The sequence below is a fragment of the Rhinolophus sinicus genome, linkage group LG01, assembly GCF_036562045.2.
Source record: "Rhinolophus sinicus isolate RSC01 linkage group LG01, ASM3656204v1, whole genome shotgun sequence".
Classification (NCBI taxonomy): domain Eukaryota; kingdom Metazoa; phylum Chordata; class Mammalia; order Chiroptera; family Rhinolophidae; genus Rhinolophus; species Rhinolophus sinicus.
The window spans coordinates 10,384,330-10,402,007 of record NC_133751.1 but is presented as its reverse complement, the minus strand read 5'-3'; the positions used below and the strand labels follow the sequence as shown (position 1 = coordinate 10,402,007).

The 17,678-nt window shown below is 43.6% G+C and overlaps 1 protein-coding gene across 2 annotated transcripts; it reads right to left on the bottom strand.

The window, feature by feature from the left end:
* Positions 1–420: 420 nt before the first annotated feature.
* Positions 421–17,198, bottom strand: EPCIP (exosomal polycystin 1 interacting protein). 2 transcript variants are annotated; one of them, XM_019730203.2, is made up of 2 exons: positions 17,061–17,198; positions 421–1,374 (listed from the first exon to the last, which is right to left on the bottom strand). In XM_019730203.2, exon 2 carries the CDS (start codon positions 1,307–1,309, stop codon positions 650–652), a length of 660 nt encoding a protein of 219 aa, XP_019585762.2. In that variant the 5' UTR covers positions 1,310–1,374; positions 17,061–17,198; the 3' UTR covers positions 421–649. The 2 variants fall into 2 exon arrangements, with proteins under 2 accessions (XP_019585762.2, XP_074182063.1); XM_074325962.1 differs by lacking the exon at positions 17,061–17,198 and adding an exon at positions 6,035–6,152.
* Positions 17,199–17,678: the final 480 nt, after the last annotated feature.

Genomic DNA, 17,678 nt, shown 5'->3' with positions numbered 1-17,678 from the left:
GCCTGTTCTGTCTCCAAGCTTCTACCCTTCCCTCCCTCCCCCCAAATGCATTCACAAAACTCCCCTTTCTCAACCCATCTGTTCTTAGCAAGATATTTGGCAAATATCAGTCTAAGAGAACCTAATTATCTTGTGAGACTCAGTCCTGAAACCTCTGAAATCTATCAATTTTCCCTTTGATGAATCAGTGTGCTGTATTTCATGTGCTGTAACAACATGGCACAGAAAATAACACAGGCATGTTTTGGAGGAAGATACCTTTCGTGGGGGTGTCATCCGCTATGCCAGTCTCCGCTAAGCAGCCGCTGGTGTACACTGCTTTCTCCATTTCTAGTCTAACATTACTACACAGACCCATCCATAGCAGCGAGGACTGAGCCTCTTCCTGGCCCTCAAGCCACATTTCTGGACTGAACCAAGTTGGTTTTGGGTTGCTTTTTATTTTGTTTTTTAAACAGCTCCCATGGTTGGGCACGGAGAGGAGTAGAGAGGGCTGGGTATTTCTATGTGTGGCTCTGCTGTGATAGGGGAGGGGTTTGGGGGAGAGGCAAAGCTGTGGGGAGAGATACTCATGGCCTTATCTTCACATTCCTCCTTCAACTTAGCCATAGGTGGCCAAAGTTCCTGGTGGTTGGACACAGTTACAACGTTAGTAAATGAACGTGACAACGTAGCTTTTGTTGCTTAGAATTGGGAAGGTGTTAAAGTAAGGAAAGTAGGGAAAGTTGTTGGCCATGCCGGCAACGTTTTCAATGCTAAATGATTTTAGGGATGACTCCCTGTTGAAAAGTGTCATGTCCAAGAATGAGACATACGCACAAGTTTGCCAGCCTGTGTGTGACGCCAGGGGCTTGTCTCTGGGCTCCGCCTCCCCAGCGCTGTGGACCAGTAAGCTCTGCTCTGGTGAGGCGTGCTTGGCCTCGGTGTTGATGCGAAGTCTCTTCAGACCCCAAATGGCCAGGTACTCAGTGGGGAGAGTGTTCGTACCACACAGAGAAAGCTTCAGGTCCTGGACCAGCGTGAAGTTCAGCAGGAGGCCCAGTGCAGATGTGTCTGTGAACCAGATGGTTAGATGGCCACTGTAGCTGGTTCGCTCTATTGCAAAGGGCAGGACGGTTTTACAGCTGCACATTAGGTTGGCCAGACTGTAATCACAGTCCCGGATGTCTGCAGAGCAGCTGCAGTTCCGAATGGTGTTTTCCTTTGTGAAAATTAGTGTACTGTTCTTCTGACCTCTTGTGAAGCAGTGGAATGCAAAGACGCCCAGCAGGCTGATGAGAAGGAGGCTATGCCCAGAAGGTGGTGCCATTCTTGTCCCAGCATGCGCCCGCGTGCTCGTGTTCCCCTTCCGTGAGCCAATTCATTGGCACTCACCTGAAAGAAAATATGCAGCTTTGTTACCACAGCCTCTCATTAGAAATGCGCAGCTTGTGGAAAAGGCGCCCCCTGAATAACCGGTCATAAACTTTTCTGTCTTGCAGTTCTACCACAGGCGGGCAATGCTAGGAGCCAAGGGTAGGGGGCGCTCTTTTCTCTGTGTCCTGGGAGAGGCGGCAGCCAACCCGTGACCTCTGCTCTTCTGGGCCATAAAAGTCCCTGGGGTGTCTGCTGACAGACTAACACACCAAAGAGAGATCAGGAAAGGACGCTGGAGAGGAGACCTAGTTCATCCTTTCTGTGGGTAGGGATTTTGGGTGACGTGAGTGTGCACATTCTCTAAACATCCAGTTACGGGGACTGAGTACCTCTCAGCCGCTATAAACATGCACATTTCCTCCTGCCCCTCCATATCTGATTTCCTGGAATTCCAGAGACAAAACAGGTCCTTATTGGATTCAGCTGCCCAAGAGCTTCCTGTTAAACAACATAACATGAATACCAGCGAAGCAGTTAGTTAATGGTAAACTTTAATGTCTAACTAGACAAACATGCCCCCCCCCATCTTGTTAATCTGTCTATAGGTCCATTCATACTTTTCCTGGCCTCCTAGAAATACAATGATTAGAGTGAGTTTTAACTATGTCAATAGAAATGAAAAGACTAGTCACACGCCAGTTAACCACAACGATCTTGATTAATGTATTTATGTACTTCTTTTCCAGGACAAATTTTATCAAATAATTTACTGTAGGGCTCCCAAACCAGTCACTGCTGAAAGACCTCAATAAGGTGGGCATGCATGCGTAGTTTAAAGAGCAATACCAATGTCCAATTTGGGAGGAAAACACTCTACTGTTCCTGGCATTCATTAGGGGTGTCGTCTCCTTTTAGGATGGAACTGGAATAAGATACATATTATGAAACAGGGCACCAGATTTTAGTTTCGCAAAAATAATTAAGTTTCCCCTGACCTAGCTGATGACTGAAGAGAGAGAGACCAAATAATACAATTCAGTTCATTGTATTTATGGAGCCCGGTGGGTATGGTGAGAAACTTGGAGTGAAACTCCCGTTTAGGACAGTGCAGAGCTGAGGTCTGGGACCCTGAAGGAAGGGCTGGGGAGGGCTATGTGGAGGGGTCAGTCTGGGGAATTAAAAAGAGGATACTAACAGCAGGAAAGAGGCTAGGCAGACATACAACATTTAGGGAGCAAGATGAGGCGACAGGTAGGAAGGCCAGGCAGTGAGAAATCCAAAGGGGACCATGCTGAAAATGCCAGGTCAGGTGCACAGACAGGCCATCGTCACCAGGCGGTGGGAGTGCAGAAAATTACACATAAGCTCAGCCAAGTAAACTTGAAGGGAAGGTGCACTGCATTGGAACGTCATTCATTCATTCACCAAATGCTTGTCGGAAGTTTACTAGGTGGCAGGCCCTTTGCTGGCCCTGGGGATACAGCCCAGAATAAGACTAAGAGCTTCTGGAGCTTATGTTCTAATGGGCTTGATTCTGCTTGCAGAGCCCAAGGTGGGCCAGGCCTGCATGTGAGGAACAAAGCCTGCAGTAGTGGGGACAGGGAGGGAGGCAAAGGCAGGAGTCAAGTGGGCTCCGCGTGGGCTATGTGCCAAACACCAAGCAGAAGAAATGAGGATGAACAAGACCCAGGCCCTGTTCTCTAAGGGCTTACGCGCAAAAGAAGACAAATAAGGCTGAACTGAGAAAGGCTCTACCAAACGTGCATATGGCTATAGGAACACAGCAGAGGAGTAGATCAAAGTCCATTTTTGGTGCCTCATAGTGTTTTGTATTTATTTTAAAGTTGGCACAGGGTTCTCTTAAAGGAGTTGTTCATTGGTTCATTTTGTAAAAATGCATAGAACCAGAATTCTCCCTCAACGAGAAGCTTAACAGTTTTCATAGTGTTAGAATGTGGTGGTGACTAGCCCATTTAGTAAGGAACAACGAATAATTTATTAATTACAAGATAATTTTAGATGATCAGCTGTCCCAGATTCCACTGGAGGTTTCTAGGACTCCATGTCCCAGTAATGCTATCACCCCACTATCACCCCAGAACTATTGCTGCTGTCAGTCCCACGGGCCTGCTCGGTCCCAGCCCTATGGGGGAGGGGAGCGAAGAGGATCTACAGACCAGCCTGTCACCTGGTGAGAACCGTGTCCATTGCATTCTTTCAGACACAGATACCTACACGCATGAAAAAAGGAAGTAGAAAAAGGAAAGGACGTTGATTTGCAGGAAGGAGTGGGGCTGGAAGTCCCCAAAGGGATTTGTGAGCAAATTCCCAACAGCCAAGGCCCTGGCTGGACTTCAGGGTGGCCTCTGCCTTCTGGACACCAGGGAGCCCAAAGGGTGGGCCAGGAGGCCAGATGCAGGAACCTCATGAAGGCGTACAGAGGGGGACAGATATCCTTGGGAACCAGTTTATGGGGTGACCGCAGATATGCCCATTGGACATTTTTCTCCTTCAGTATTACCACAAATTTCTTTCTGTGGGTTTATTGAGCATGGGTTGTGACACCATGGTTTCACTATGTGTTTATCCCTGAGTGGGCAGATTCCATCATGGCATAAGAAGAACGGGCACAAGTACATTGCGTTTGCTATGTCCTTGCCTGAGTGTGAAGAAGGGGCTTATTTAGGATATAGGAGGAAAGTCTCAATGATGGAGCACACCACAAGCTAGCACGCTGAGAAAATGACATGTCAGAGTGAGCGAGAGGGTTCCAGTTCGACAAGACCCATCAATTCCCCTCTCCCACTGCCACCCCTGTCATCTCCATAGCCTGACTACTTCTCTTGGAGTTTTCAAATTCTGGACACCCCATGTTACATGGGTAATTTTCCTTTTCTTTTTCTCACTCAAGAGCCATTCCCTTACTCAGATATTATCTCTCCATGAAGCTTATCATGACATCTTCCACTCCCAGGTAAAGTTAGGTGCAGACTTCACACCCCCTACAAATTGTTATTGTGATTATTGGTTCAAGTGTCTCTTCCACTGGGGTATAATCCCTTTAAGGGAGCTCCAACTGGCTTTATATTCTCAATTTCCAGCACAGTGCCTTGCACACAGCAAGGACTCAAAAAATGTTTATTGACTGAATGAAAACAATAAAACCATAGTTTATCAAATGTCAGGGTAATAAGACTCTTTTAACTGCTTGTTATGGAAATCCAATTCAGGCTGTCTTGAGTAAAAAAACAAACAAACTTCGGTCACATAATTTTTTTAAAACCATGTGAGGATATCAGGTATGGCTTGATCCAGGTGCTCAAAAATAGGTTGTTAGGAATGTCCATTTCTTGTCTCTGTTTTCCTCTGTGTTGGCTTCATTCTCAAATCACCCTTTCTGGAGACCAAATGGTCATCAGTAGATCGGGTTTCCCTTCTACAACCTGAGTAACCCCCAGAGAAAAATGTCTGTTTCTCTGTAGTACTGGACAAATATTCACTGGGCTCAGTCACATGCTCATCCCTGGAGCCAATGAGTAGCATCAGCTACACTGGAAACAATGGGTTGGTTCTAGTAAAGGAAATCAGCTTTACCAGAAAAAGGCAAGGTAGGTAGTCATAATGACGGCAGCCTATTAGACCCATGGGGGGCCAGGCCTTCTTACTGCTCTCAGTGTTAGCAAACATTGGGCACCCTCTTGATAAAATACACTCCTGGAGTGTGAGTATATGCCTCCCTTTGTGGGATACACCCAAGATTCCAAATGGCCTATTTCACTGGAATTCTCATTTTCACCTCTGCCAAATCTACAAGGATTTTTGCAGGAAGACACTTTGGGGGTTGCATTTGAGAGAGACAGCCTGGCCTCGCTCCCTAAGTCCTGGCTTCACAGTGGGTTTTTGGGGTGCTCAGACACTGGTTTTTCTTCTGCCTTTCTTTCCAGTGCTGCAGCTCAAGTTGATAGGTCAGATCATCCGCTTCCTGACAGAGCATCTCATCAGCTTCTGGTCTTCTCTAATTTCCACAGTTTTCTCACTTGAGCCTTTTCCCTAACTGCCATTCTCCTTTTAAAATAAAAATCACTTCTAATTTCAAGTTAAACTCATTTCTGAATTCAAATTTCAAATTACTTTTGATTTTTAATTCCTGTAAGGATTTGGAGAATGTCACTATATTGTTCCACAACTAAAACCTTGTCTTTTGTGTTAAGACTGTGGAGTTCAACATATTCATGACATTTCAAATCTGTTTGGGGCAAATGGTCCAAATGCTGTGCTCCCACTGATACAGTATCTCCTTACTAATAATATCTTCTTATGAACAGAACTAGTTCAGTTTGAAACATTCCTTTTGGAGCCAAGTATAAACATTATGTAAATGTTGGGTGTAATCCTAGATTGAGAGGAATCTGTGTGGAATTTGTTTTGAAGTAACCGATGTCTGTATCTGCTCAATGCAAACGCCTTTGCTTCCAGGAAGCTGGTTGCTAGTTTTAATTGCTATCAAGATTTCTTCAGCTACAATACAAAAATAATATTTGCACATATTCTGAACAGTAGCTCAGGTTTTTAAACACGTTCAGGGATTTAAAGGCTCAAAGATTGAATAATCACGCACAGGTTTCAGCGTCTTGCCTGAAAACTTTAGGTGGATCGACACCCCCCCACACACACATACCTCCGAGCTTTGGCCATGGTTGCAGAAAGCCATTCATTGTGTCTTACAACCTAGATATGTCAGAAACTTCTCGTGCCTGCTGGTCAGTACCCATGTTCTCCTCTCCTCCCTTGGCACTGTGCTGGACTTCATTTCCCAGCTTTTTACAGGGAGGTGGTACCATGTGGCTGAGTTCCAGCCAATGAAATATGGGCAGGAAATCCTCTGGAGAACCCAAGGGCCCGAGACAAAAACTTAAGTCCCTAAATGACTGTGAGGAACAGAGCATACCCCTCCCTATTCTTATCCCCACACACACACACACCTTAAATGGTGTTAGACTGTAATATAAGGGAGGGATTGAACTTGACTCTCCTAAGCCACTGATATTTTCAAGTTTGTCATAGCAGTTAGCCTGACCTGACTGATACAGCCTGTGTTAATATTCTTTGTCAATGTATGATTTTTGACATCCTCTTTTTTCAACAGAAAGTGAGAAACAAACATTTTCAGAGAATACTTGTATGGTGCCTGGAAATGGCCTTAAGCAGTGGGAAATCAAAAAGGAAGTAGACATCTCTGCCCTCAACGAACGTGATATTTGCCCAAGGAGCTTCCCCTGTACTCGGGGCAAACAACTGAGCAACTAATTAGACGAATGTGATTGGTGAATACTTATTAAGATACAGCTCAGGCATTGGGCAGGAAGAAATGGGGAAGACTCCCACAAGGGGTGCTGTTTGGGTTAGGCGGAGAAGGGCTTCGGGTGAGGACAGCGGAGGCACTGCAGACAGAGGGTCACTTGACCAAAACCTCAGAGAGACTAGAATACTTGGTGTGTCTCGGGGGCCCATGAGGCTGGGAACGTAGGCAAGGCAGGGTCACAGGGGACCTTGCCGACCAAGCAAAGGGTTTGCTCTCCAAACTCTTCTGATCTTCACCCCATCAATTAAAACTTAAAAAAACCCTCCCCAATAGATGTGATTTTTTATTTGTAAAAGTATTATAAGTATGAAGCATACATATTATTTACATTGTAAACACAACACAAACAGTAGAATTTTTAAAAGTTGAGGTGTAAAGTAAATATGAAAGTTTGAGTAATTTCAGCTCTACCCCATTGGCTTGCCTTGTGAACGCCCTTTGATGTAAACACCCCCTCTGGAGGCTCCTGAGAGAGGCAAAAAAGAGGTGCTGAAGCGGGGGAGACCTCATTAGATTTGTGCTTCAGGAAGGTCGTTTAGAGATTGAAGTGGGGAAGTAGAGGTGAGAGGACAATGAGGTCTAAGGGAACATCTTCTTTTGTATTTTTTTTTTTGAAGGTTTACCTCTCTCTATTTGCTGACTCCTAACTCCAGGCTTTCCAGATAAATCTATTTCCATATGTGAAATCCTTGAGGGGGTGAGGAGGACTAAGAGAGTAGGATTTAGGAAGTCGGGATGAGGACACGGCATGTAGCCCAGACACCTGCCTGAATCCCTCGGAAGGAATGGGTGGTGTAGGAGGCAGGAGACGCCAAATGGGCAGCCCTGGGAAGCATTCATTGTTTCATTCTTAGCATCCAACATGCTTGCCTGGGACTCCACTCTGGGACACATCCAGTCTGCCCCTGACAGCCACGAGAAAGGCAGGGTTCACTTTCTCAGAGTGGAGAGCTTCTTGGTGGTGTCGTTACACTGGCAACAAGACCTGCTGCTAATGAGACAAGCTACGGTCAAGATACTGAAGTCAGTACAGTGTCTTTCCCATCCGCAGGCTCCCCTTGCTGTGCTTTCATCTTAATTCTTTCATCTTCCCCTCATCTACTCTTTCCGGACACCTGGTGCTAAAAGCCCACTTTTGTATAGGGTCTAATACCACTTGGTTAAGCCTTAAAACAAATGTAAATAAACACATCCTTGCTCAATGGTATTTACACTTATTTAAACTTTATCCCTAACGTGCCCCTTGTTAGAGGGGCACAGAGAAGAATTAAATAGGAAGCATGGAACAAGTGTGGGCTGGAGACACCTCTGTAGGACCTCAGAAGTGACTGGTCGCCTGTTCTCAGGCCGGGTTCCCACTGGTCCGTGGCTTCCCGTCCAGGCTAAGAAGGAAACGGCTCGTCTATGTTAATGTGGGTGAGATGCTCATGGAGACACTATGAATGAAAGTTTTTGGTATCGAACCTTGAGAAACTCTTTGAGAAAAGGGATTTTTAGCATTTTTCTTTTCTTTGGCTCTGACCCACAAATGCACTACAGGAGGTAGGTGAGAGATAAACACTATGTAAGATGATATTTAAAAGAGGAATGATATCCTTGTTGTTTAATATTTCAAAGCTTATAATGTGGAGAGTTAAGTTAACATGGGTCTCTCCCTCGTGTTTTCTTACTGGGATAAGTGTTGTCTTTTCTTTCTTCTCTACATTCCACAACAGCACACATCCCCCGGCCCTGGTACAGCCGCTGAATTTTCACAGGCCCTTACAGGCGTCTGATTCTGATGTCACCGCTTTGTGCACGCACTGATGGTGGAGATCCCTTTCCTTTCATTGAGGGTCAGTCACACAGCTCGCTGCGAGAAGCAGGAAACTGAGTTCACTGTGATTCTCCCGTGATCAGTAGCGCGTTTCATTTCTACAGTAGGATCTAAGCTATTGCTCCCACCTGACATATTTTCTCACCTGGAAAAAGAGGAAGAAAAGCCCACATCTCCAGGCAAAATTAGCCTCAAGCATGCAATTCGGGTCTTAAGGGACACAATTTAAAGTATTTTGGTGATTGTTCGAGTTCGACTCAGGTATATACATTGTTGAGCCAGTCAGAGAGCCTTTCTCTCCATGTGGCATGGGGATAACAACACCTACCATGCAAGATTATAATAAGAGTAAAGTAGGGGGCCGGCCCAGTGGCTCAGGCGGTTGGAGCTCCAGTGCTCCTAACTCTGAAAGCTGCCGGTTGGATTCCCACATGGGCCAGTGGACTCTCAACCACAAGATTGCTGGTTCAATTCCTCAAGTCCCGCAAGGGATGGTGGGCTCCGCCCCCTGCAACTAAGATTGAACACGGCACCTTGAGCTGAGCTGCCGCTGAGCTGCCGCTGAGCTCCCGGATGGTTCAGTTGATTGGAGTGTGTCCTCTCAACCACAAGGTTGCCGGTTCTACTCCCGCAAGGGATAGTGGGCTGTGCCCCCTGCAACTAGAAAATGGCAACTGGGCCTGGAGCTGAGCTGCGCCCTCCACAACTAAGACTGAAAGGACAACAACTTGAAGCTGGACAGCACCCTCCACAACTGAGATTGAAAGGACAACAACTTGACTTGGAAAAAAAGGCCTGGAAGTACTCACTGTTCCCCAATAAAGTCCTGTTCACCTTCCCCAATAAGAATCTTAAAAAATAAATTAAAAAAAAAAGAAAAAAAAGAGTAAAGCAGGTACATATACAGTCTATTCATAACTACGATTACTATTACTCATAAGTAAATAGACATGTAGTATTATAGTACTACTCATAAACAGTGATATTTTGTTATGTCAGAATTATAGTGATAATAAAAATATACAGAGGGTGCCAAAAAAAATGTATACAAGTGGACCCTTTGGTCAGTGTTGCTCAAGCAGTGGTTTGCCATCATCAGACATGTCTGGGGTGGCTGGACGTCTCAGTTAGTTGGAGTGTGGGCTCTTGACAGTGGAGTTGCCAGTTCAATTCCCACATAGGATGGTGGGCTGTGACCCTGCAACTAAGACTGAGGGCAGCGACTGGACTTGGAGCTGGGCTGCACCCTCCACAGCTAGATTGGGGGATGGCGACTTGACTTGGAGCTGATGGGCCCTGGAGAGACACACTGTTCCCCAATATTCCCCAGGAAAAAAAATTTTTTTAAAATGTAGTGGCTTGCAACAAGAACAATTTATTATTTAAAAAACACACACACACAAAAGAAAACAAAGTGTCTGGACGCTGATGGGAACCACTTTGAGCACCTCTTGTGATTGCAGAAGTCAAATGTGACTTGTATTCATCTTTCGTTATTGGTATATATTATTACAATTTTAATAGTTTTTTCCTTTCTTAAAATGTGTAGACCTTTTTTTTTTTTTTTGGCACCTTCTGTATTAGTATGCTCTGTCAAGGCACCCCAAATCTACCCCAAAGAAATCTAAATTAACTAGTTCATTTAATACACAGCTTGCATTGAAAATATGAATGGTGAACAGGCTTAGAATAAAACCAAAGGCCTCTCTGCATCATTTTTCCTGTAACAAACAAATCTGATTTGTAAATGTTCTCTTGTAAATTTTGGAGAACGGGAGGCCTTAAAATTACTAGTGAGCAAGTCTTGGAGGTGGAAACAATTGTCCAATTCCCATTTTTACTAATTTAAATGTATGTGAAATGTTGAAAGGCACAGCATGAGTACGGGATATGATTAAAACACCTTCTTTCTGGCCTCCTACTCTGCGTGTTGGATATGGTGGTGGGCTCAACAACGGCCCCTAAAAATGCCCACACCCTAATTCCTAGGACCTATGAAAGTTAAACCTTACAGCGCAAGAGGGACTTTACAGGTATGATTAAGTTAAAGATCTTGAGATGGGGAGATTAGCCTGGATTATTGGAGTGTGCCAATGTGATCACAAGGTCCTAAAAGGGACCAGGAAAGAAGAAAAAGGCAATGTGACAACAGAAGCAGAGATGGGAGGGATGTGGCCATGAGCCAAGGAACGGGAGCAGCCTCTGGAAGCGGAAAGAGGCAAGAACAGATTCTCCCCTGAAGTCTCCAGAAGGAACCAGCCCTGCCAACACCTCATCTTTAGCCCAGTCAGACTGATTTTGGACTTCTGAGCTCCAGAAATGTAAGAGAATAAATGTGTTGTCTTAAGCCCCTTAGCTTATGGAAATGAGTTACAGTAGTAATAGGCAGTGAATACAGAGATTATGAGGAAACTAAACCACCTACCTCAAACCACCTTTTGGACCAACCACACTAGCCTGTCTTTATCCACAGCCCCACGGTATTCACGAGTTGTTTCATGTGTCTTATTACTCTCATAGACTGGATCATACGTTCTTGGGGTAAATGTCCTGAGCTCCTTTACTATTCTCCTGAAGTACCAAGCTCAAAGCTGTCACAGAGTGTCACCCGCTATTAGACCCAGCCCAGCCTCAACACATACATCTGGACACATCTCCTGAGTTCAGGGAATGACTATATCCGGGTGGTTATCTGCATACATGGAACTGTGGAAGAAAAAAGAAGGAAGGGTGAAGATGATGTGTGAGGGCCTGGGGCATGGATGAGAGGAGGGATAGGATGGCACTTGACTCTTCTCAGCCCGGACTAATTAATGCCTTGGGCTGAGTCCAGTGGAGCAGCAGGCAGAGGCTGTGTGGACTGCCCTCAAGAAATCTGAGATGTGAGGCACAGGCGGCCCCTGCCCAGGTGACAAAGTGTCACCCTGCGTGTGGGACACAGGCTTTCTCCCCACTTCTGCACTGAATGCAGCCCAGGTGCGGCACAGTGAGGCATGAGGGGCAGACATCACTGTCTGGCCCTTCCCGAAGGACTGACTAGGGACGCGTCTGGACTGTGCTCTCCTGGCAGTGAATCAGTGGGGAGCCCCATGACAGAGGCAAGGGACAGTCAACATCCCATGGTGGTCGAGGACGGAAGCAGGTGAAAGGACCACTTTTGAGCACAGGTAAGACACTCCTGGGGACGCTAAGAAATAATTGAAGAAGACTCTATTGTGTAGACAGTGGTGGGAAGGAGACAGGACCTGTATCAGGTGGTGGGAGCACAAACCGGCAACATGCAAGCTAGTATGTTAGGGTTAATTTAGCCCTATTCATGCCCACTGGTTGGTGAAGCCAGGCTCTCTTCAAGTATCAACTGGTTTACTGCTTTGAGATTAATAATAGAAATGGACTAAGGTGCTCAGATGCTTCTAGACTAAGATGATTAAGAACCAACTAAAAAGCAGACATTTTGTGTTTTGTAAGCATTGAGCTCAACTGGGTGTTGATTTCACCCACTGATTTGCTTATTGGGTGCTGGACCCCTTGCTGTTGGTGTGCTGTGTAAGTCAGGGTTCTAGTGTGACAAAGCCCTTGTCTTCTTGTCAACCGTGGTTTTCCCAGACCCTAGCTCAGTGCCTGACACCTAGAGGCACTCCAGAAATCTCTACATTATCCAAACAAGTCTTTACATTAGCTAAGTCAAAGGTGCATACTATTACATCTTTATCTTTACCTCCTCTTTTACCTGTTCCCTCCTAGATGTGTGGAGTGTGTCATGTTATCAAATCAGCAAGCAAAATTCATCTTCTTCTGTTGGATTTTCAGCGTATAGCCTAAGCCATGACAAAGCATCATAAGATTTTTGTGTATGTGTGAGAGGGTGTGAACTTTGAGCTCAGTATCCTGTGTCTTGCCTGTGGGTCTTCTGGAAAGCCACTGAATGAATGACATCTGGCAAAAGTCCCATGAGGCATCCCCAACCTCCTGTGACTTAACCAACGAGCCGAGTCTAGGTTTGTGGTTGACTTGGAACTTTCCTATAAATGTGATGGGGACACAGGTGAAACACACTGGTCTGGAATGGGGACCATGAGCCATAAGTCAGAGCCCATTAGTGTTTTTCCACCTCACTCCACCCATCGTCCCAGGGCCTAAGGGAAGTATGAGCGGACTTAGCATATATTGATGTCACAAATATCTGTGAGCATCAGAAGCCACTGCCCAGATTGCTCTTGGTTGAGGGATTTATAATAGCCCCTGCTGCAAACTTCCTCACAACCTAACATTTAAGTGTCCAGTTTTATAAAACTAACTTGGAGAGATGTGCTCAAATTACTAGGCCACTATTATATGAGTGTGAGATTGGTTGCCAAGGAAAATGAGTCAGAGTAATCCCTTTGCTAGGAGATGGGAAACAAAAAAAAAGCTGGCAGACCTTTAATATTTTAATTACTTGCTTCCAGAACAGTAAAAAGGGATTCAGATCTTCCACTTACAAGTTGTACATTATTACACTCCCATAAAGTACCTTGAACTATTTCCTCAAGATGTGAGCCTTCAGCTTTTTCCTTTCATCTGTATTCAACTATTCCAATGATTAGATTTTAGAAAAGTAAAAATTAAATTTTCCTTTAGTGGTTTTAGTTACAAATATTAGAACCAAAGGTAATTTAAACCTTATTGCTTTCTTGAAAGATTTTTAAGTGCCTCCTGAGAGGGACAACTAAAGGTAGTGTGAGATCCTGGAACAACAACCAAAAACAGGATATTAGATAAAATCTAAGGAAATCTGAATAAACTATGGACTTTAATTAATAATAATAATGTATTAATATTGGTTCATTAATTGTGACAAAGGTACCACACGAATATAAGATGTTATTAATTGGATATGCAGTTATGAGAAGTCTCTGTGCTATCTACACAATTTTTCTGTATGTGCTAAATCTAAAACTATTCTAAAAATAAGAGTTTATTCAAAAGAATGCCTCCTGATCTCATTGATGCCTCCTTGAAGATTATTTTTGTGACAACAGCAGAACTCCAGTGAATAATCTGGGCATCACAATTTGGGCTAAACTGAGTACCCATGAAATGGTGTGTACGCATAACTCCAAATGAATTCCTTAGATCTCCCGGCCACAGAGAAGATTCTGGCTTCCTCAGTGACCTTGAAGACCAGGCATTTTGGAGATGCAAATGGGAAGTGATCCTTTTATAGGAAATGGATCAAAACTGGAAAGGAGACGCAGCAGGGAATATTGTGGGAACAAGTCCCAAGGGGTGTGTGTGTGTGTGTGTGTGTGTGTGTGTGTGTGTGTGTGTTGTCTTCTGTTGTGTGTGTGACACCTCCCTCATACTGCTTATGTTGCCCCCTGTATCTGGGACTGTTTTCTGTTTCTTGTCTTCTAAGCAACAACTTCCATCTCTTAAATGGTATTCAAAACCCACCTCCTTCACAAAACTTTGGTAAGCAAGGGGCATGGATGACAGTTCTTGCCTGCCTCAAACCTGTTTTTTTATAGGACATATTAGTCCACCATAAAAGAAATTAAAAACAAGCTTTTGTACGTAAATCTGCAATCATACAGAGAACGCAGTGCTTATTTGTGTTGGATTTTTAAGCCACTCCAATCAGGCTGTTCTTCCCATCACTTCATTGGAGCCATTCTCATCAGGTTCCCAGTGACCCACAACCAGCAATGTGCCAAATCCAATGGCCAATTTTCTGGTCTCATTTCACTTGAGTTCTCACCAGTATTTGACATGGTTGCCCATTCCCTCCTTCCAGAGCAAAGGACTCTCTGTTCTTCGCAACACCACATTATCCTAGTTTTCTCGCTACCTCAATGAGTGCTTCTCTCAGTTTCTTTGGCTGGGAGTTTGCTCCTCGTTCATTGTTGCGTGTTCCTGGCTCAGTGCTTGGCTCTCTTCTCTATGTACATCCACTCCCTTGGTGATTGCTTGCTAACCCGTGGATTCAAATGTTACCTCTCTGCTGATGATTAACTGGCTCCCAAACTCTTCCCTGAGCTTCATGCTCTTATATGCAGCATTTCTCTTGAAAGCCCTACCTGAATGTCTAACAGACACCTTAAACTTAACTTGTCAAAATATACCGCCCTTGATTCCCAAGAGAGTTCAGACGGCTAGGTAGAGAAGACATGTCATTGGGTAAACATTTTACCACATCAGAATTTACAGTCCCTCAGCCCTGTGTTCCCAAGGCTAAACTAGATAAATATAGAAAACGCTCATTGATAAGGGGCAATGTTCTTTTACAGAAGAAATGTGAGAGATACATATGTGTTGAAAATGGACTGAAAGCAGGAAGTACAGGTATATCTCATGTCTTATTGTGCTTTGTTTTATTGTGCTCCACAGATGTTGCATTTTTAACAAATCGAAGGCATGATTGTCCACCAGCAAAAAGATTACGACTTGCTTTATGCAGTGGTCTGGAATCAAACCTGCAATATCTCTGAGCTATGCAGACCACCACAATAAAACGAGTATTGCGAGTTGTAATCTTTTTGCTGGTGGAGAATATTGCCTTCAACCTGTAAAAAACACAACATCTGTGAAGCATAATAAAACGAGGCACAATAAAATGATGTATGCCTATATACATATTTTTTATTAATAACATTTAATGAGAGCTTCTTTTGTGCCAGGTACTGTTCAAGGTACTTTACATGGTTTATATTATTTAACCCTTCCAATAATCCTAAATGTAGATATTATGGTCCCATTGTCATATCAAAAAATGGCAACACAGAGAGGTTACGTAACTTGCTCAAGGTCACAGAACCAGTAGTAAACAGCTAAGATTTGAACACAGACAGCCCAATATACTCTAGGGAGTCATGGTGAAAATTACAGTCGTAGTGAAAATTCCCACCCCAGGGTCACGTTCCTACTCAAGTGCCATTCCATGGCAATCTATTGTCATGACTCTGGCCTTGAACCTGAAGTGTGTATAGATACCTCATGCCAGATGAATAGAAAACAAAAGGAATCAGGTGAGTTCTATTATACACACACATTTCAGAAACACTTTTTTAAAAAGGAAATGTTTACAAGTTAGATTTAAAAATAAGGACATTAGTTGAGTGCCGCTTCTGCTAACATAGACTTGGAGTATGGGACAAAGAGTGACTCAACGGGAAGTCGTAACTGAAATATGTCGCCACTGCCCCTTCCGACTTGATCCTGGTCCTTGCGAGGGTTAATTAACCAAGGACTGCACACCCCTCAAGGCTTTCCCTTGGTACATGCTCAGCTAATTAGATAGCTGGGGTTCAAACCCCTAGCTTGATACAGATGCCCCCTTGATCACACAGCCATGGCGCTATGTGGTCGGCCTGCTCACCTCACTGACGCAGAGACAGAAGCCACTGGACACTGGAATTTTAAAAATTGATGGTATAGCAGCTTTAAACAAGGAAAATATTGGTATGGAAAAGAAAATCGGGCAATCCAAGTCAGCCATTGAAAAGCATTCATTTCCATAAATACTTTATTGAACTCATTTTCAGAAAATGCCAAATTTCTGTCAAATAAATTTAAAGAGAAATATTTTTTCCTTTTAAACATATTGCATTATTTGGTCTAAAAATAAAAGTAAAAACCTTCCCAAAGATCACTCTTTTCATTAAAAAAAAAAAAAAAAATCAAACTAATGAGGGCTGATATTTTTGGCAGTTTTTTAGGACAGGGTTTTATAAATATTATGCACAATTCTTTTGAAATATTTCCTTTCCTCAATATATACCAACATACTTATTGCTAAAATACTATTAAAAAACATGGTTATTAAACAATGAAATACATGCAGGACTGTGTAAGGACTACCGAATTTTGCTAAAACACCATTTTGCCTTTTATTAAAGTGTCATTTTTTTTCACTTTTGAATAAAAGGAGTCAATTTTTTAAAAAGTTAACTAACCAATTCAAATGTTAATGATGTGTTCTAATGAGTTGTGTATTAATAAGCAGTAAATATAATACTATTAGATGAAAACAGAGCAAAGAAACAATATTCGCTGATGTTCTGAGAGTTCCTAGTTTAGTTTGTGATCACAAGAAAGAAAAGAGATATGACACAGATCTCTTTTATTTAATTGAATTTAGCGTGGAAGGCCAACAGGAAAAGGAAAATAAAGCCAGATTTTAAAAATAGAAAAAAGAAGTCCAGATTTTACTGAGATACCTGTTATATAATGTTAGCCTAAGTGAGTTTATCTATTTAGGGATTAGTGAGAAGGTCGTTTCATTCTTGGCTTAACGTACTGAAAACATTTCCTTTAAAGGCAGAAGCTCAGTAAATAGCAGTTCATATGCCCGGAAGCCTAAGCTGTGTTCCGTGGTGAAGGCCACCCATAAGTGTACATTAGGTTCAAGAAATGCAAATATTATAAGGAGATGCCGCCCACAATGTCTCTTCAAACTGTCGCAGACCCCTCCTGCCATGCAGCAGAGATTCTGAGGTTATGAAAAACTGACAATGCTTTTCAAAAAAGAACAGAGAAGTTACTTACGTGTCCGAGTTCCACCGAGAGGCTCGCTTCTCCACTCCGCAGACCTCGCCCGATCCTTCACTCTGGCTTGACAGCTGGTTGAATCTGTAGGGCAGGATGGAATGCGTGGTCTTGCACTTGCTGTTCTCTTATGTTTTCAGAGGGCCAGCGGCCCTGGTCATTTCTATGGCAACCAGGAGGAAGCTGCCGGCCTACCGGTTTTATTAATCGCACAGTGAGAGAGAACCTGCCTTGGTGACTGCTGGCCACTCTTTTGGGATTCTAAAGCAGAAAGTTTCCAGAAGGAACTATGGAGACGGCTGCTGTACGCTGACCTTGAAGGGCTGACAGTAATGGAAGAAATTCTACTTCAGCAGGAAATTGAATGGATTAAGTGGAGAGCATGGAGACGCCTTGATGCTTTTACTTTCATGATTTGTTCCATTCTTCTTGGCCTGATGAATTGTTACTTATGGCAAATGCCTGAACTAGCGTAAAAATTATCTTATTATGGTTGTTCCAAAGAGAAAATGAACTCATTTCAACTACAAATCCTGCTCTCGCTCTTTTTTAGTTCATTTTTTAAAATGTTAAAAGCCACAAAGCAAATTAATACGTAGAAAATATTCTGTGTACACT

Excerpts from the sequence above, each read along its gene's own strand:
- EPCIP (XM_019730203.2), bottom strand. The coding sequence starts at position 1,309 with ATGGCACCACCTTCTGGGCATAGCCTCCTTCTCATCAGCCTGCTGGGC.